A 21,405-nucleotide genomic window follows, 5' to 3' on the forward strand; every position below is an offset into this window, starting at 1 on the left:
AGTAGCTACTAGAGATGTTAGTTTAGTCTCCCATTAGAATGGCAGCTGGGGTGCAGGGGGTTAAGGCTGTGTGCCGGCTGCTTCCATTCCTTCCTATGGAACCGCAGCAGAGCCTTCACACTGAGTATACACTCTGCTCAGAATGAGCGGAGCGTATACTCAGTGTGAAGGCTAAGCAAAGCATTGTGGGAAATAGTACCGATCTCGATCCCACCTAAAAAGATCGTGTTTGGAATTCCGATCGCGATCGTGAAATTTTCTCGATCGCCGATCGGAATCTGATCTTTTCCGAACACGATCGCTCAACCCTACACATGAGATCTCAAAGACACTCTCCCATTTCAGCCCTTCTTGAATGAAACCCCTCCGCTGACACTCTTTAGTGCTTCTCATTGTATTGGGAGAGGGGTCACATCATGCTGGTGATGGTGTGAAGTCGCCGCTGTGCATGCCTGGCCTTTGAGAAGGTTGGGGTTAAGCGTCCAGTCCCGCTCACCCCGCCTTGATAAGGAAGTAGTGAAATTTACTGTGAGTGTTGCGAAAAATAGGTGTCACCTGGGGATGAGAGATCTGTAGATATAAATTCAGTGCACGGCTCTCCCGTTCTGTGCCCCCGGTGAAGAGCTATCGGTGCCGGTACTGTAGCTCTTCACTGTTTTAATCATGTGTTAATTTATTTTGGATGTTAGCGGGCTTTGAAGTGTAACAGCGATTTTCCAGGTTTACAAGAAAATTTCCCAAACTCATTTTTTAGGGACCACTTCCGTTCTGAACGGGATCATAAAGGCCTATATATTAGAAACCCCCATAAAGCTCCGCATTTTTAATTTTTAACCCTTTAAGCATTTCACAGGAATTAAAAGAATATGGAGATGAAATTTAGACGTTTCATTTTTATCCAATAATACATTCATTTAAGCCTAAGACATTCACAAAGGGTTAAAGGAGAAAATGTACAGTATCTCACAGATTGTTATGCGATTTATCCCGGGCACAGAATTCCCCCACATGGGGGTGTAAACTGATTTTTGGGCAATGGAAATCCCCAAAAAGTGGAAACTACACCCCTCACAGAATTTATCAAGGGGTGTAATGGGCATTAGTATCCCAAGCGGGATTGCACAGCGGATAGTGAAAAGTCAATACAAAGCTGTGCGGGATACATTGGGTACACAAATTCCCTACTATCTCCCAATAGCTCCTATGATTGGGGGGGGGGGGTCACTTATAGTGTCTTCTCCCTTGTAAGGCTGGTCTTAGACGACCGTAGTTTTAGACCGCAAATGGTTTTAAATTGCAGACTATTTGCGGACCAAGTGTTTTCTATGCGGCCTCTTACACCACCGTAGATTTTGTCCGTGGTGTGGTGTACTGTAACCGTGGTCCGGACAGTATACTGCATGTCTGGTGGATTGTTCCATACACGTCTATGGGTGCGTGCAGTTTGGCGGATATACACTGAACATACTTCAGTGTATATCCGCATTTGCGGATGTCAACATTGCGATTGGGGGTGTGTGTTGTTTTTTTGTGGATCCGCAAAAAAACGGGTGCATACAGTGCCTTGCGGATGCACATTGTGGTTGGACACCGACGTCTGCTGAATGAGTTTTTTAAGTGAAATTTTTGTTGCAGATCCATAAATTGCGGACCGCAAAAACCACTACGGTAAATCTGGGGTGTCCTCTGATATACACTTGCACAGATTATACATTCCCTTCTTGCCACTGCCAGTTGTGTTCCAATGATTTGGTGATTTGGAGGGTTTTAGTTTTTTTGCGGTATGAGATGAATTTTTTAATGACAACTTATTGAATAACTTATTGAAAAAAAAAAATCAGTTCTAGAATTGCTTTTTACCTTTTTTAATTTTCTTTCCATGCAGCGTACAGTATAAGTAACTTGTGACCTTTAATTCTCCGGGTCGGTACGGTTACACCGATACCTCATTTATATTATTTTTTTATGCGTTAGTAATTCTGCAGAGGAAAAACTTCTATAGGGACTATCGGCCGCTCCTCAAGTAGTTAAAATATGAGTTTCCTTTTGCTGCCACTGAAATATATTTGCTATTTCCTAACGTGCATTCCATATAGTGGATCACATAGGAGAAAAACATAAATATAAGACGTCTTTAGATGTGTTTTACTTTTTTCTTCTTGGATGCATCCTGGATTTTTCTTAGGCTTGTTTCTGACATCACAGAACTGCAATTTACATAAAAACAGATGACATTGACATTGGGCCGAACAAGGTCACCAGGTCACAATCTGCTCCTTGTCAATCAACCACACAGAGTCCCATGCCCGGAGTCACTTGCCAAGACTCACATGCTCAGAGTCACATGCTCAGAGTCACATGTTCAGAGATGTATGCTCAGAGTCACATACCCAGAGTCACATGTTCTCACACAATGGATTATACATGAAATGCTGAAGTCATGCATATAGTAAGTTATGACTTATTTTACTTTTATCATACATTGCTATTAATCACATTAATCACACTGTTATACAAGGTCACATACACACAGTTTTACTCCAGGTATCCATAACAACCAATTGCAGATTTTTCATTGATATCCAAACCAGAATACACATGTCACATGACACTTATGGACACACACAGAAACGACATACAAAATACACCAGTGCAAAACTGGGCAATTCTTATGGGGCCACTACACAAACAAAAAATGAAATATAGCCGTGCGAAGCCGAGTCCTCCTGCTAATATATATATATATATATATATATATATATATATATATATATATATACATATACACATTTTTGTGCTTTTCTCTGTATTCAGACAGGGATGTGACCAATAGATGTCACTTATTAGAGTAAAAACAAGTTACTTTGACTTGACATTCCTGTATATAAGTATGTGTGTTTGGATGTTTGTGTGTTTGTATGTTTGTTCCTCAATCACGCAAAAAACGCTCAACCGATTTGGCTCAAATTTTCAACAAGCATAGTTCCTAGGCAGGATTGAACGATAGGCTACTTTTCGTCACAATCGCAGACATACGTTTTTCTCAGGATCCCCACAAAACCACAACTCAAACCACCAGCTCTGCAATCCCACACACTTTTTAGCATAGCAAGCTACAAACTCCCTATTGCCCTCTCGGGCCTAGCTCCTGATCCCAGGCAGGGGAGGAGGCCGAGGCTGGGGTTGCGGGGGTGGGTGCAAAGGGGTCGAGGGGGGGAAGGGGGGTTTGGAAAGGGGACGCAATGACACCTAGATGGGCGAACGGATTTCGCTGAAATTGCGCACATACATACTTTGGGTCTCCGATTTAACGATAAGCTACATGGAATTCCCGTACACCACCGCAATTCACTCCCGTGACCAGTGCTTTTCACTTTTGAATTCGCTGCAGGACCTGGGACGCTGTAGGATCTGGGATGACGTCATCCCAGCCCCATCAGCAGCTTACCTGGATGGGTGCCGCTTCTCTATGTGGGCAGAGCTATTGGCTGGCTTCCACAAGAACATGGTGGCTCTCAGAGGTCCAGAGTGTCCTGAACCAGCGCCCGTACTCTGAGGCAGCGAGAAGTGCGAAGGGGACACGGGCTAGGGGGGAAAAGGGGCACGAGGTAGGAGAAAGAAGCGAGCACATGAGGGAGTGGGTAGGAAAAAAGGGGGTTGGCGGGCGCCAGGGGGAGATGAGGAAAAGGGAGCCGCTGTGGACACAAGGCAAAGGAAGAAGCCTGCGCGGCGCTATAGGTGGGTCACGCAGGGGGTCAGGGTTCCGCGGACGAAGTCGCGGGTACTGCTAGTATAATATAATATGAGGTATAGTATTATTCACAATATCATAATCAGGACTATTGTACAGACATTATCACATAACTATCTGAATTATACCCGATCATTGAATTTCTCCTCATATGGAAGGGATTTATCGTTATACAACCCAAATAGTACATTTTACCAATAGACAGTTATTAATATACGGTAGATATATTTCTAAGCTCCACCCATGCCCTTCCTGACAATAACATCCACCAATAGTATGAGTAGTGATCCTTCATTAGGATATTCCAAACTCTGTAACTTTTCACTAATAAGAAAGGCCAGGTCAGATTTCAATACGTTACTGTGAAGATCTAACATTTTGGGAACATCTATAACTACATCAGGAGACTATTTTGTACATTCTTCTCTATGTCACTGACACTATCAATAGCTTTTGTTGACTTTTCCTTATTTACAACTGTTAATGGGATTTTGACTTCCTTCCCTTTTCTTCCTATAGATAGGTGACGGTTATAATCACGTAGTGTATGAAAAACATTGTTATCCTTAAAAGCTGAATGCTATATATAGTTGTTTATGCTGGTATAATGTTATATGATAAGATGGCGCCTGCATCCAGGATGGGTGCAAGAAAAACAAATGCTTGGCTTGCTGCCAGAAGACAGCTCCCCAAGGTTACCATGCAGGACCGGGAGTAGCTGGCTATATATGGCACTGCTTAAACTTTTTCTGTTTGATTGAGATGTATCATGCCAATCAGGAATGAATATTAAAACTTACATTGTTGTTATATCTCTTCCTTTTTCGGCTGCTATTTAACCCCATGTTGTTTTAATAAAAGGGCGTCAGTATTTCCTTCTTGGTTGAGAGAGGAATTGTACCCGCCCAACACTCTCCCAAGCCACAACAAGCCCCGCCAACTCCCTGCATCAGTAACACTAGCCTGGGAGGAGGGGACGCGCACGGCGCTCTGTAGGGATGTGAATGAGAGAGAAGAGGAGCGAGAACAACGGGGAGCGGCAGCGATTCTGTGCAGGTAAGTGGGGGGACTAAGAAGCCGGGGGATTTTTTAATCACTACACAGCGTGGAGTTCAAAAATTGAAGCATTAAAAAATCCCATTGACTTGCATTAGGATCGGAAATGGGATCGGGTTCAGATGAAAAATGATCGGAAATCGGATTATAAAAACGATCCTGAAATCTCAAGATCAGCTAAACCCTACCTACGACCTCAGGACTACCTCATCTTGTAGTTCCTCCTTGGAACAGCCGGTTCCGGTCATCAGCATATCTCAGTACATCTGACATCTGTAGTGCTTCTATATCTTCTGTTCCTCATTGGCTTCTGTCTGTAACACGCGCAGCTTTACCTTCTCTCATCTAGATTCTTTCAACGTCCCTGTAGCTTGCAATCCATAAAACATATAAAATACTCTCTCCACCGCCCCATACAAGCAGAAGGAATGAGAAAATCAGGGAAAAAAATTTGACTGGGCCGATTCACCAGTTGTAAAATCCTATTAATATTTTGTGTGTTTGGATGTTTGCATGTTCGGATGTTTGTTCCTCAATCACGGAAAAACCGCTCCACCGATTTGGCTGAAATTTTCCACAAACATAGTTAATACACCCGATTAAACAATAGGCTACTTTTCGTCACAATAGCGCACATACGTTTGTGCCAGGACCCCCACAAAACCAAACTCACACCACCATCTCTGCAATCTCACAGACTTTGGACCATAGCAAGCCACAAAATTCATATTGCCCTCTACAGCCTCGCCCCTAACCCCACACAATCACATATACATATACTTTACCACTTTGCTCCTCACCTTAACGATACTCCAGGAGGCTCTCTTTAACGCTCCGGAGCAGCCATGTTTGCCGACCCCCACCGCTCTGACAATCCGTGACACCGCCCACCCATGTCAATACCCCTAGGCGGTCTAATAAATGCAAAAAAAAAAAGTTTAAAAAAAGTAAAAAAATAAATAAAAAGGATTAAAAATTCAAATCACCCCCCTTTCCCTAGAACACATATAAAAGTAGTTAAAAACTGTGAAACACATACATGTTAGGTATCCCCACGTCCGAAATCGCCCGCTCTACAAAGCTATACAAATATTTTTCCTGTTCAGTAAACGCCATAGCGGGAAAAATGGTCAAAAGTGCCAAACCGCCATTTTTTCACTGTTTTGATTCTGATAAAAATTTGAATAAAAAGTGATCAAAGCAATAACATTTCCCGAAAATGGTAGAACTACAAAGTACACCCGGTCCCACAAACAAAGACGCCCTATACATCCCCGTACATGCACGTATAAAAAAGTTACGGCTGTCGGAATATGGTGACTTTTCAAAAAATAATTTTTTAACACAGTTTTGGATTTTTTTTAAGGGGTCAAAATGTAAATAAAACCATATAAATTTGGTATCCCCGGAATCGTAACGAAACACAGAATACAGGGGATATGTCATTTTGGTTGCACAGTGAATGCCGTAAAACCAAAGCCCGTAAGAAAGTCGCAGAAATGCATTTTTTCTTCAAATCCACCCCATTCTGAATTTTTTCCCTGCTTCCCAGTACATTATATAGAATAAATAATGGTGGCATCATGAAGACAAATTTGTCCCAGGAAAAATTAAGACCTCATATGGCTCTGGGAGCGGAGAAATAAAAAAGTTATGGGGTTTAGAAGGAGGGGAGTCAAAAACGAAAATCAAAAAATGCCATCGGCGGGAAAGGGTTAACTTCAAATACCTCTGTCCCAAAGTCACTATGTAAAGTTTCTCACAACACCGTATATATAGCAGCTCAAATACAAAGTAACTTCAACACAAAAGTCTCACGTATTCTCTGAATTACAGCAACAACAAGATACAAAGTTACATGTCATATCCCATACCTTATACACAGTACGAAAACCTTACCCGCGCCTGTATATACCCACTGCTACAATCACCGCAGACCAAGTCGCAGGTAACAGCTAGTACTCTATATTCCTTGGTGAATTCTTACTCACGTGATGACCCATAAGGTAACATTATTGGAGGACTCGGCTTCTTATAAAAACATGGGAATTTATTAAAGTCTTCATGGAAAAATAGATCCAGGAAAATCTTCTAGAATAACAGAAATATCAGACAATGTCTTATTATCTTACATCATAGGAAAAGCTCATAGTTAAATATCTTGTAGTTCCAGCTTGGTTCATGGTTTTTTATCTGTCAGATGATCACAAAAATTTAAGGGTAAGAACCCGGAGTCGCCATGGTACAATTAATTTATTGGCATTACATGTTATTACTAATTATAGACAAAGCCGCAGATTTACTAAAACTAATTAGTTGTCTCCTCAGTGTATATATGTATATACTGCACCTGTATCACTGACATATTACACGGGGCCTAGTTACCATGTTCCTTTCCAGAATGTTCTCCTATGATCTCACTACTTAGAATAACTTACACCCACCAATTCCAGCAGAAACCTTGGATGAAGATTGTTTAGGACGTGCAAGGCCTAAAGATTAGACAGCACTGCCTTGTAGAGAGCGGCCTGATGCTTAGAGCACATATGGCTTCTTACAAGGAACTAGATGTCACATCTACAATTCTGCTCCTTCTCCTTACACAGTCATGTAGATTGTAAGGTGTTCGCGTCATAAGGAGGAAAATCACATTCATCTTTTCTATCTTCTCCCAATTTTATTCAGTTTAGGAGGCGGCAAAATATTTCCCAAGAAGCTTTATGTCATTTCTTATTCCGCAGTCTTCTTTTATAAGGCAGAAGGAAAGATTTTATAAGAAATGGCCGGTCTACAGCTCATTAGAGATGTATTCGTTCACAATCGAATACCAGGCCACATATGCAGTAAAAATTCATGTCCCCTCCCACCTTCCCTGGCCCGTTTTTTACACCAATAACTGTGCAGGGGAGGTGGGCCGGGAACTACGACATCAGAGGCAGTGAAAAAAATTGAAAAAAAACCCATTGGCTGCCGAAAACATGTAACCTCCCATTCATAAGAACGGCCGCTGCCATATTCGCCATTTTTCCCGTCAGACATAGGGAGAGAAACATATCTGCTGAGGGCTAGATAGTGATTAGCTTCAGATAGGCAGGGAAGAACTAAAGAAGAAAACCAACAGCTGCTCTCAGAGCTATACACTGTAGGGACATCAGTCCAGCTTTCCCCAGACGGTGGAAAACAGGGACACACAACAGATACAACTTCATACATAGCGGAGAAACAGCTTTCATTCTTGGCTGTCCGCACACAGAATAGCCGGAATCCACAGCAATTACAAGTTCATATCGCTGGAAGAAGCCTTGAATTTTTTTTTTTTTTTTGGGGGGGAGGGGGGGCCTGAAACATAGCATCAATCCACAGCAGTGACTAGTTCATATAGAGCTGGAAAAAGCCTCCACATCTACACCGCTTTCGCCCCTAGACATCACCCCAGTTTATGCCTCTGTTTCTAGCCACCTTTTTGCTGCTTAGCTTGCCTCCACATCTACACTGCTTTCGCCCCTAGACATTACCCCTGTCCATGTCGGGTCGGTGGCCTCATCGTCCACCAACTCCTCTTCATATTGCTCACTGTCCCCTTACTGAAAACCGCACATAAACACAGCTCGGGCCTGGTCTGTGTTGTACCCTGCACCCTGCTTAACACAGCTGCCATATCTGAAGTTGTGATGAGCGCATGCTAATGTTTCGTGTCCAGTGGAAAGGATTTCACATAAGTCTGCCACCCATGGAAACTCATGGTGCAGAAACTGTGGGAGCTGACTCTGAGGAACCCTTGGGTTTTGGACATGGTACTCCATCAAAGGTCTCTGCAGCTCACACACTCTATTCTGGCAGATGGAGGCGTTGCTGGAGGCTTCGGAGGCTAGCAGCGGCTCCTGTACACTTGCAAAAGTGGGCGCACAAGCACCGCACTTTCACCAGTAGCTTGTGTACATTGGGGTATGTTTTCAAAAAACGTTGCACCGCTAAGTTAGACGTGGGCCAGGCATGGAACGTGTTGGAGGCTGGCAAGCTCCAGAGCCGCTACCAGGTTCTTGCCATTATCACACAAGACCAACATGCCTGGCCCCAGGTGCAGCAGGGAAAAACACATTGCCATCTCAGCCAGGATGGCATCCCTGACCTCAGAGGCAGTGTGCTGTCTGTCCCCCAAGCTGATGAGATTCATTGAGGGTGGTGTTTCAGCACTCCTGCCAGGAATATTGGGCGGGGGAGACAAGGCAGGCCGCCACAGTTTGTGACCCGGTCCCAGCCTCAACTACATTCATCCAGGCTCACGTTAAGGGCCATAAAAGTGAATTCTGGAAGGTCTCACCACATCACACACACACATATCCACAATGACAGTTCAGGGTGGGGACTGAAGGATTACCCATTGTCTATTCCATGTATGGTTGTCATGGGCAACGTGATTTAAAGGGATGGTTGTTAATGTTTCTTTAGCTTAAAATTGGGGTTTGTGTCCATCCATTTGGGGAGTAAAGAAGGTTTCCAGGTATTTTCCCACTTTGATAGAGGTTTTTAGGAATGTGGAAAGTGTGTAGTTGTTAGGCTGTGATAGTGGGGTAATAGAGGGTCTTTGGTGTGTTAGATGCCCCCAGACATGTTTCCCCTGCTGTCCCAGTTGCATTGCAGAGGTGTTGGCATCATTTGCTGAGGTGTCATAGTGGACTTGGTGACCCTCTTGAGTCGAATATTGGTTTCCCCTGAAACGAACGGTTTTTCCCCATAGACTATAATGGGGTTTAATATTCATTCGAATATTCGAATAATTAGGGGCTATTTGAAATGAATATCGAACATTTCACTGTTCGCTCATCTCTAATAATAAACAGATCCTAATATAATCTCTATTGTGACCTTGGACATGGGGTAGTCCTTGACATCCCCATGGATACAACAAACACTCATACGTTTGTCCTAGATAAAGTCCCCAGCTATCAAGCTGGCATGCACCAGAATGACCAGGCTACCAGAGTCCAACAATGGCTGGTCAGAATGGCCACTTACTACAATGTTGCAGACCTGCGGCCCAGTCTCTAGTCCTGGCGCCGCAGCACAGGCAGGAACTGCAAATAATGATTGACACTTACTAACGTCACAGTCCATTGGCTCCGAGGTAAATGGACACTGAGTAGCAATATGTCCCCGCTCATGGCATCTCCATCATTGTACCAGCCCTGGTTTCTCCAGCAAAGACTGCCTTCTTGGGCTGATGGACTGCCTGGAAGACACATCTCACGCTCTACAAGCAGTGGACGTGTCATTGCCCCTAGCAACTGCTGTATGCCGGCATCCTCCACCAATTGTCAGGGTCTGGGGTTGCTAGGTGGGGTGCCATAGACACACAAGTCCAGTTTATTAGTCCAACAAAAAGGTAGAGTTTAATTTTCACTCAAAAATATAGTGCAACAACAAAAGGAAAACAATACAAAAATAAATCTCTGCCCAGCTCTAACTGAACATAGAATAGGTGACCTCACCTAGCATAACAACCAAAAGAAAGTTCAATCATACAGGACAAAGCTCCACAAGTACAACCCATCTGCAGCCAAGCTCTGTCCAAAGTCTTTCTGCTGGAGCAACCTCTTAAGCCTCCTTGAGGACACGGCTCTACTACATACACGTCACACACAGACGGCTCTACTACTTACACGTCACACACAGACGGCTCTACTACATACACGTCACACACAGACGGCTCTACTACTTACACGTCACACACAGACGGCTCTACTACATACACGTCACACACAGACTGCTCTACAGACCTCTAATATCTGGTCATGTGATTCTGTGACTCCTCCCACACAGGTGACATCATCACAGGTCCTTTAGCTCACTAGGATTTATAATAAAACCTGAGGGAGGGATCTGAATTATCCAGAATTCTGTAATCTGTCATCACTATTAGTTATTATTCGCCATTAAAAAAGGGATCAACTACTGAAGACTCTCAAGTTTTTTGCTTTTTTATATTTCCTACCCACTGGCTAATGTGGTGCAAATACATAATCTATACCTAGGATGTAGTATCTTCTTCACAGATGAAGCCATAACAGGAAGACTTCATCATGTGACTCCTTGACTCCTCCCACACTTATGACATCATCACAGGTCCTGTGAGCAGACGGCTGCTGTACCCGAGGAGGTAAGTGCTCGCTCTCAGCCCTTCTCATACATTCAGTGGCCCCCACACACTATAATGTCCTCCCTGTGGCCCCCACACACTATAATGTCCTCCTTGTGGCCCCCACACACTATAATGTCCTCCTTGTGGCCCCCACACACTATAATGTCCTCCCTGTGGCCCCCGCACACTATAATGTCCTACAGATTCCCGTTGGCCACTTTCTCCTCTGCATTAGTCACTTGTTGTTGCACGTTGCGTACTAGGCTGTAATACTTCCTCTTCTGTCAGGGTCAGGGAGGACTGTACAGTTAGTTCCAGTGTGCTGGTAATATCAGGGGCCGAGTGTCTTCACCTCTATGGCCAGTAGATTGTAGTCCAGACAGAAATGTGGGAGATCTATCTGTGACAGTTGTGGCTGTTCCAAGAGATCGATGGACGAACCATCACTTGTTGTGACTGAAGCTGCAGGGAAAGTCAGTGTCATCTGTACAAGTGTCAGCTCCGTATCTTTGGACTCTTCCTCACCTTCTTGAGGGTTTCTTCCCCTCCTTAGTGGGTAGCACGGCTCATTCTACTAGAGCTGCTGGAGCCTCCTGGGCTGTTCGGCATCAGGTTTTGGTTCTGCCAGATCCAATTTGTGTTGTCACACCCCGGGCAGCACTGATCACCCCTCAGCCAGTACGCTTGAGGCTGGTCAAAAACTTGAGATTCTGTTCAGCCTATCACACACCTTATATACCCACCAAGCCGGCCCACAACAAGTCACTTCCTTCCTGATCTACACGCTGCCGACATCAGAAGTAGGAGGTGGTGATAATAATGGGACTCAACTCTTCTATTTATTCCATGGGATTCCGTGTAGTGATTACATTGTCTCATCTTCTCTCCATTCAGGTCCCTACAATATAGAATCCTCTCAGTATCTTCTATATAAGAGAATATTCCTGATTGACCCATCAAGGATGGAAAGAGACAGGAACAAGATGGCGGAAAGTCTATTAAATCTCACCCTAGAGATCATCTACCAGCTTACTGGAGAGGTGAGAGATTCTGATGATGTCATCATGACATCATTCTTATCTATAGTAATAACAGATGATATGACTGGAGAGGTGATGGACTCTGGACATGTATGTAGTGAGATTTATTAATGTGTCTCCCCCTAACCAGGATTACACAGTAGTGAAGAAGACCTCTAGTGGGCGCTGTCAGGCTCCTGTGTATGAGGGATATGGAGGAACCCTGAGCCCAATCCCGGGGCCTCCACCTCACCCCCTGATACAGGAGGAGATCAATGGACAGAAGATCCTAGAACTCGCCAACAAGATGCTGGAGCTGCTGACTGGAGAGGTGACACTGCTGGGAATGCGGGGACATTATACAGTAACTGGAGGGGTCGGGGTGATGACTGTATCATTGTGTTGTCAGGTTCCTATAAGGTGTCAGGATGTCGCTGTCTATTTCTCCATGGAGGAGTGGGAGTATTTAGAAGGACACAAGGATCTGTACAAGGAGGTGATGATGGAGGACCAGCAGCCCCTCACATCAGCAGGTAATAGACATGACTATATACACATGGACTTCCATTATTTGTATGTACAGAATGAATTCAGTCCCTGTCTGTGTTTCCTACAGGTAGATCCAGTAAGAGGACAACACCGGAGAGATGTCCCAGTCCTCTTCTTCCACAGGATGATGATCAGGTAGATGGAGATATTCCCTATGATGTGTAGACGGGCTGTGAAGTCCTTGTGGTCAGTCTTGTTGTATCCAGCAGTATTATATGGTTATATACATGGGCGGTGTCATTGAGCCGCCATCTAATATGTTTATCCGGCTTCTCACAGACCTGCAGCTACTGTCAGGACATCTTTCATCTTCTTGCGGATTAATGATCTAGAACATTCTCTGTGACTTCCCCATTTGTCCGGTGACTTTTACATTATTTGTTTCCCAGATTTTCCATCAGGATAAAGATGTGAGCGACATGAATGCTATATCTATGAGAATAAAGGAAGAGCCCTATGTGAGTGGTGATGAGGAGTGTGAGGAGGACATTCCTACAGGGACCCGCCCAGGTGAGGAGTCACCACTATATAAAGCACAGAAGGGTCACTGATTCTCCTCAGACATTGTTTAGACTATTTGTTGTTCCCCGATTCAGGTAAAATACTAATAATACCTGAATATAAATGTGATACCGCTATAGGGGGTAATAACTGTAGTATAGAATAGAACGGACAGCAGGAATATGGACTTGACATCGATGTGAACGAGGCAAATTTCTTCCTCCCCGGCTGTCAGTCCTCGTGAAGGGAAAGAATTTACCAGAATTATACAGTCCCTGACAAAAGTTCTGTCGCTTATTCATGTTGTGGAATCAAAAGCTTATAAACTGACTTTAAATTCATCCATTGGTTTTAGAAATGACTCATATGAAAGCTGAAACCTTCTGTAAGCCGACGGCTGGTCAGGTAATGGAGGGGGTGTACATCTCACCCAGACTACTCAGGTGGTTGAGATGGAAAACTCCAGAAAGACTGGTTCTCAGCAGATAACTTTTGTCTGCTGAGCGTTATTTCAAGTTCTCTCTATTGGGCTGGATTTTTAGGAATGGCAGGTAGGTTGTTAGTGGGACCTGTCATTCCAACCCCCTCCAGTCCACACATTGTGGATGTTTCTTCAGCGTTTCAGCTGCTGTGAATTGTCCTCATCAGTGAGGTTTAAAAGGTCAGCTCCAGCAGCAAGACTTTGGACAGAGCTTGGCTGGAGAGCCAGGAGGAAGGTCAGACTGTTGGAGCTGCCCTGGTTGTTGCAATTTACTACTGAGTCTGCTATTCTAGGTGAGGTCACCTATTCTATGTTCAGTTAGAGCCGGGCAGAGATTTATTTTTGTATTGTTTCCTTTTGTTACTACCTTTTTGAGTGAAAATAAAACTCTACCTTTGTTTTGGACTAAAGAATCTGGACTTGTGTGTCTATGGCACCGCACCTAGGAACCTCAGACCCTGACACCTCTCAAATGTGTTTTTCTGTTAAGAAAATAAATTGGCTTCACCGCTGAAATATTGATCATTTAATAGTCAGATTTTGGCAAGACAAAGGTTTTGTCGCCCACATAAAGTAATGTGAAAATCAAACCAATAATTCAGTTCAAATACAAAGATATGTTTCCTAACATTGGTGAATGAAGTTGTGGAGCTATTAGAGCCAGATTTAATATTTTGTGTGACTTCCATGAGCTAGAAGGACGGCATCCATGCGTTTCGACAATGATTCATACAATGTAATGATGAAGTCATCAGGAATAGGGAAGAATGCCGTCTTACAGTCTCCCAGGGTTCATCAAGATTCTTTGGTTTTGTCTGCCAAGCTTCCTCTTTCATCCTACCCCAAACATGCTCAATGATGTTCATGTCTGGTGACTGGGCTGGCCAGTCCTGGAGCACCTTCATCTTCTTTGCCTTTTGGAACTTTAATGTAGAGATGGATGTATGAGATGGAGCGCCATCCTGATGATTGGGAATGTAAGAGGAAGCTAATACTTCTTGATATTTTAGGCTATTGATATTGCCTTCCACCTTGCAAATGTTTTGCACACCCCCATACTGAATGTAACCCTAAACCAGGGGTCCTCAAACTTTTTAAACAGTGAGCCGAAGGCAGAGCAGGTCGCACAGACATCGGGAGCGGTGCCCTCCAATAGGTAAAGTGAAGTGCGCTCCGTGGCCTGGCCCGAGCTCCCCAGGAGCTTCATTATAAATGCACACCTGCCAGCATTGTCGGCGGGGCCAGACAGAAATGCTTGGCGGGCCGCAGTTTGAGGACCCCTGCCCTAGACCATGACCTTTACACCACCAAACTTAACTGTTTTCTGGTTGTATTTTGGATCCATACGGGCTCCAGTAGATCTCCTGCAGTATTTGCGACGGCTGTGGTGTAATCCACCTTCTGCCACTTTTCCAGTGTCCATCCGTTTAGCAGGCTGTGGGCCTTTTATTGCCTTTTGTTCAGTGATGGCTTCTGGGCACTGATTCCACAATGGAGGCCATTTGGAGACAGAATCCTACAAACTGTTCTAGGTGACACAGGGACTTGAGGTGACCAGGCCTGTTGGATCTCTGTTGCAGTGGAATTGGGGCTGGCTTTTGATTTTCTAACCAACAAACGTTCCTCCTGAGCAGTTGTCTTTGGGAGGGTTTCAGCTTTCATAGGAGTCATTTCTAAAACCAATAGATGAATTTAAAGTCAGGTTATAAGCTTTTGATTCCACAACATGGATAAGCGACAAAACTTTTTTCAGGGACTGTATAGCAGATTATTTCAGGTAGCGGAAAAATAATCCTCCTGCTCGATCTTCAGGCAGATTCCACCTCAGAGCTCTATGGAAATAAATGGGAGGTGGAAAATCCGGCCTGGCCAGTAAGGAATCTGATGGAGATTCGGGGGCTGATTTGGTAAAGTGGAAAAATTCTTCTTCTGAATTCCGGAAGCAGCTTCTACAAATGTCACTGTGTAATCCTCACCTTAGACCCCAATCACACTATGGAATCCGGACTAGAAAATCTGGTCTGTCCATCAGTCACATTTCCCAGCCTGAACTCTGTCCACACTCCAGGACTCCCCGTATCTTAGTGATCTATGACGCTAGGAGTCCCTGCTTCCTTGTGACTCCACAGACCCTACTACATACTGTATGGGACAGCAGATCCGCGCTGAGTTCAGGCTGGGAAATCCAGCAGATGTGATTTGGATTCTATTGTGTGTATGGGGTGTAATACAGTAAGATTTATGGCATCCTACAGTATTATTCCACATAAGTGGCCATATTTAAGCTGCCATGGATTGTGTTCACCTCTACAGTGGCCTAGAGCAGTGGTGGCGTCTCCTGCCCCGCTTCATTACTATTCACTATCACTGACCTACGTCTCAGCACAGTGAATACTAATGAAGTAGGCCGCGCTGCCGTCGTTTGCTGCCTGTGCCACTGACTTCACTTCTTCACACGGTCTGAAGCGTCTCAGGCAGCGGCAGCTCAGTGGGGAATATACTTATAAGGTTATGTTATACAATAATAGTAACATCAGTTTTCTTCTTGTCAGATGACTGTACCAGGAGCTCAGAGGGACATCTGATATCTACAGATTATACAGCAGAGGATCATGGTATCACACAAGATCCATATGAAGAACATGTCATTACCCCAGATATACCCTCAGACCTTCAGGAAAAAGATCTTTCTTCTAATTCATCACAGTCTGTTAAGCAAAATGAAAGATGCAGAAAGGACGTTATATATCAGAGAATTCACACAGGAGAAAAGCCATATTCATGCCCAGAATGTGGAAAATGTTTTACTTGCAAAACAAATCTTGTTAAACATAAAAGAACTCACACAGAGAAGAAGCCATATCCGTGCCTAGAATGTGGGAAATTTTTTACTCACTTATCATTTCTCGTTAGACATAAGAGAATTCACACAGGGGAGAAGCCATTTTACTGTGCAGAATGTGGGAAATGTTTTACTCAGAAATCACATCTTGTTGGACATAAGAGAATTCACACAGGTGAGAAGCCATATTCATGCCCAGAATGTGGGAAATCTTTTGCTCAAAAATTCTGTCTTGTTGAACATCAAAAAACTCACACAGGGGAGAAGCCCTATTCGTGCCCAGAATGTGGGAAATGTTTTGCTTGCAAATCAAATCTTGTTCAGCATCAAACAACTCACACAGGGGAGAATCCTTTTTTGTGCCTAGAATGTGGGAAATGTTTTGCTTGCAAATCAAATCTTGTTCAGCATCAAACAACTCACACAGGGGAGAATCCATATTCGTGCCCAGAATGTTGGAAATGTTTTACTCGCAAATCATCTCTAGTTGAACATCAAAGAACTCACACAGGAGAGAATCTATTTTCATGCCTAGAATGTGGGAAATGTTTTACTCGCAAATCATTTCTTGTTGAACATCAAAAAATTCACACAGGAGAGAAGCCTTATTCGTGCCAAGAATGTTGGAAATGTTTTACTTACAAATCAAGTCTTGTGAAACATGAGAGAACTCACACTGGGGAGAAGCCTTATTCTTGCCTAGAATGTGGGAAATTTTTTACTCAGCTATCAATTCTTGTTACACATAAGAGAATTCACACAGGAGAGAAGCCATTTTCATGCCCAAAATGTAGGAAATGTTTTACTTACAAATCAAGTCTTGTTAAACATGAGAGAACTCACACTGGGGAGAAGCCTTATTCGTGCCTAGAATGTGGGAAACCTTTTATGTTTAAATCAAAACTTGTTACTCATCAGAGAATTCACACATAATCATCAATCCTGTTTTGCATCTATTGCAGTTGTAAATCTTAGTGGGGGTCCCTAAGATTGTAGAGATTTCGGTAGTAGTCTCGGAAAAGTTGACCTATAATGTTAAGGTGATAGGGACTCCTCAGTGTCATTTTTGATGGTAGGAACTGATGAAGGAGCCTCAGTTTCTGTTATAACTCCGCTTTTGATAAAACCCTCCCTGGACCCGTCCTGTACTGCTAACTACGACCCGTATCTAACGTTCCCTTCATCTCTAAAATCTTGGAACGCCTGGTCTATTCTCGTTTAATCCGCTATCTCTCTGCTAACTCTCTGCTCGTCCCCTTATAATCTGGTTTCCGCACTCTACTGAAACGGCCCTCACTAAAGTCTCCAGTGATGTCCTAACAGCTAAAACTAATGGTGACTTCTCTCTTCTTATTCTTCTGGATCTCTAAGCAGCATTTGACACTGTTGACCATCATCTCCTCCTCACTATGCTCCGCTCAGTCCGCCTCAAAGACACTGTGCTCTCCTGGTTCTCCTCTTATCTCTCAGACCGCACTTTCACTATATCATTTGAGGGCTCTGTTTCTTCCCCTCTTTCCCTTGCTGTTGGGGTTCCTCAGGGCTCGGTCCTAGGCCCCCTGATCATTTCTCTCTCTACACAGCCCCCATTGGACAAACCATCGCCAGATTTGGCTTCAGGTACCATCTTTATGCTGATGACACCCAATTATACACATCTTCCCGGGACATCACCCCTGCACTCATACAGAACACCAGTGGCTGTCTCTCTGCTGTCTCTAATATCATGTCCTCGCTCTATCTGAAACTAAATCTCTCCAAGACTGAACTACTACTGTTTCCACCATTTGGTATAAGGAAAATGTTTGTTTTTGTACCATATTAGCAAGTGGTTATGAAATATAAAAAACAAAAAACTTGCAAGTCTTCAGTAGGTGATACCTTTTTTTAATGGCTAACTCATAATGATGACAGAATATGACGTTTCGAAGCTTCCTCTGAGCTGTTTCTTCAGATATATATGTTTCTCCCATCTAATAGATCTGTCCCTGATATATCCATTGTAGTCTCAGGCCTTACTATAACTCCTAGGCAGCAGGCCCGCTGCTTCGGGGTCATGTTTGACGCAGACCTTTCCTTCACCCCTCATGTTGAATCACTCGCACGTTCATGTCACCTCCACCTCAAAAACATCTCCAGAATACGCCCTTTCCTTACCAGAGATACACTAAAGACACTTATTGTCTCTCTGATTCATTCTCGCCTTGACTACTGTAACTCCTTACTAATCGGTCTTCCCCTCACTAAACTCTCCCCTCTACAATCTATTCTGAATGCAGCGGCCAGGCTCATCTATCAGGCTAAACGCTACAGCGATGCCTCGGGTCTGTGCCAGTCACTACATTGGCTGCCTATTCATTATAGAATAAAATATAAAGTTATCCCCCTCCCCCACAAGGCTCTCCATAATGCCGCACCTCCCTACATCTCCTCCCTCATCTCTGTCTACCGCCCAACCCGTGTTCTCCGTTCACTCAATGACCTAACACTTACATCCTCTATTATCAGAACCTCCCACGCTCGTATACAAGACTTCTCCCGAGCTGCACCACTTCTCTGGAATGCTCTACCCCAGACAATCAGATTAACTCCCAATTTCTACGACTTCAAGCGCAAACTAAAGACGCATCTTATCAGACAGGACGATCACAATTTCTAATGTAAACCTTGTATGTGCCTGGGGCGGAAAGCCGGCAGGTTTGTGAGGAGCTGTGCAGAGAAGGTTATATGGTGAGGTAGGAGTGAGGGAGAGATTTCTTTACTGACAAGGCTGGTTTGGGGTGGAAAAGTTTTTTTTACAAGGATTGGGAAAACAACAGTGATTAAAGTGAGAAGCATTTCAGTTAGACAAGTGATCAGTTTGTAGCAGTTGGCTTGTGTTCCCTTCTGTTCCAATTCTGGCCTAATTCTGATAACCACACTTAGATTTCACACTGGATTGCACAAATGACCTAAGCACTTACATTTATACAACCGGAGGTTTGTAAGATGCCCATCAGGTGTGAATGGGGATGTGGATATATTCAAAACAGAATCAAGCCCGAATCAAAGACAAGGAAGTGGGAGGAGGGGGGCACAGCAGGGTGTACAGACAGAGGGATCACAACTAATATAATTGCTACAAAGTGGTTATAGACATACTAACAGAAAGATTGATAATAGCAAGCGGGAATAGAGTTATGCTGGAAGCAGGAGTGAGGTTGAAGTGGCAGAGTTGATTGTAGCAGGAGTTAGATGTGTTCACGTGGTAGAGACATACCAACAGAAAGACAGTAACCTCTATTACAACATTGTCTGACCTCTGTATAAGCAATGCCGCCCCTGCTACCTCTTGTGTCACCCCCTCTACCTCATAGATTGTAAGCTCTTGCGAGCAGGGCCCACAGTCCCAGTGTGTGAAATGACTTGACTTTTGGATATGGGATGTCCCTGCCCTTCCTAAAACCACCTAAACTACGGTAAATATTGACTTTGGAATAAATGCACAAAACACTTTATTTTGGGGGTCAAAATGGCCACAGCTTTATTAAACTCACAGAAGTAAAATAATGACAGAAGGAGTCAGGTGAAGTGCTAGACTATTGGGATTCACGAATACTGTGAGATCTCCAGCTGTCTGACATACAGCCCCCGGCCAGACAGCAATAAATAAAGGGGGCGGCCGCTCTGGCTTGCAATTCTCGCAGAGCCAGTACACTTTAAGGGCACCAACGACCCTGTTCTTAACCCCTGTGCCCGCCCCTGGATGACGTTACTATTATGACATCCTTCAGGCTGGCCATTTCCAAAGCTCAGCCTGTCACCACTAGAGTTGAGCGAGTACTCTTCAGATCAGGCGATCCGAACAGCACGCACGCATTGAAATGAATTGACTAAAGCCGGCACTCGTCGGGTTAAGCGGCAGTCCGGCGTCAAACAGGAAGCACCAGGTGCTTCCATTCATTTCAATGCGTGCGTGCTGTTCGGATCGCCTGATCCGAACAGTACTCACTCAACTCTAGTCACCACCATGAGTCTGTCCCTGATGTTTTTTCTGGAGAGAAGTGGCTTCTTTGCTGCCCTCCTTGAGACCAGGCCTTGCTCCAAGAGTCTCCGCCTCACAGTGCGTGCAGATGCACTCACACCTGCCTGCTGCTATTCCTGAGCAAGCTCTGCACTGCTGGTAGCCCGATCCCGCAGCTGAAACACTTTTAAGAGATGGTCCTGGTGCTTGCTGGTCTTTCTTGGGCGCCCTGGAGCCTTTTTTGCCAATAATGGAACCTCTCTCCTTGAAGTTCTTGATGATGCGATAGATTGTTGACTGAGGTGCAATCTTTCTAGTTGCGATACTCTTCCCTGTTAGGCCATTTTTGTGCAATGATGACTGCACGTGTTTCTTTAGAGATAACCATGGTTCACAGAAGAGAAACAATGATGCCAAGCACCAGCCTCCTTTTAAAGTGTCCATTGGTGTCATTCTCAATGATGTTGAAATGTGTTTTGGGGGATAAAGTTCATTTTCTAGGCCAGGGATAGGGAACCTTCGGCTCTCCAGCTGCTGTGAAACTACAACTCCCATCATTCTCCATTCACTTCCATGGGAGTTCCAAGAACAGCAGAGCAAGTATGCATGCTGGGAATTGTAGTTTTGCAACAGCTGGAGAGCCGTATGTTCCCTACCCCTGTTCTAGGCAAATATTGACTTTGCAAGTAATTGCTGTTAAAGGGATTCTACCACTAAAACACATTTTTTTCTAGTTAACACGTCGGAATAGCCTTTAGAAAGGCTATTCGTCTCCTACCTTTGGATGGGCTCTCCGCCGCGCCGTTTGTTCAAAATACCGGTTTGTACCGGTATGCTAATGAGTTCTCTCGCAGCGATGGGGGCATCCCCATTGCAGCTCGAAAACCGACCGCAGCGCCGCCTCTATGGTCTTCTGTATCCTCCCCTTGCTTCTTCAGCGTCCTGTCGGAGGCCTGCGCAGTATGCTCTGTTTGGCGAAGATTGCCGAACGTACTGTGCATGTGCGAAATTGCGGTCCCAGCCATAGTGCGGGCACTGCAATTTCACTCTTTATAACACTCTTT

General features: G+C 44.3%; 1 protein-coding gene and 1 pseudogene across 1 annotated transcript; both read left to right on the forward strand.

The window, feature by feature from the left end:
- LOC142189602 (uncharacterized) overlaps positions 1-21,405 on the forward strand; it is a 243,420-nt pseudogene that overhangs the window by 136,300 nt on the left and 85,715 nt on the right.
- Positions 11,875-13,958, forward strand: LOC142203571 (gastrula zinc finger protein XlCGF66.1-like). Its single transcript, XM_075274441.1, has 6 exons — positions 11,875-11,986; positions 12,117-12,296; positions 12,375-12,498; positions 12,582-12,673; positions 12,904-12,972; positions 13,908-13,958. Exons 1-6 carry the CDS (start codon positions 11,909-11,911, stop codon positions 13,956-13,958), a joined length of 594 nt encoding a protein of 197 aa, XP_075130542.1. The 5' UTR covers positions 11,875-11,908.

Source organism: Leptodactylus fuscus, chromosome 1 (genome assembly GCF_031893055.1).
Source record: "Leptodactylus fuscus isolate aLepFus1 chromosome 1, aLepFus1.hap2, whole genome shotgun sequence".
NCBI lineage: Eukaryota > Metazoa > Chordata > Amphibia > Anura > Leptodactylidae > Leptodactylus > Leptodactylus fuscus.

Coding starts and splice junctions, on each gene's coding strand:
- LOC142203571 (XM_075274441.1), top strand. CDS start 11,909: ATGGAAAGAGACAGGAACAAGATGGCGGAAAGTCTATTAAATCTCACC. Junction 11,987..12,116: donor TCTACCAGCTTACTGGAGAG/GTGAGAGATTCT, acceptor CCCCCTAACCAG/GATTACACAGTAGTGAAGAA. Junction 12,973..13,907: donor GAATAAAGGAAGAGCCCTAT/GTGAGTGGTGAT, acceptor TTTGGACTAAAG/AATCTGGACTTGTGTGTCTA.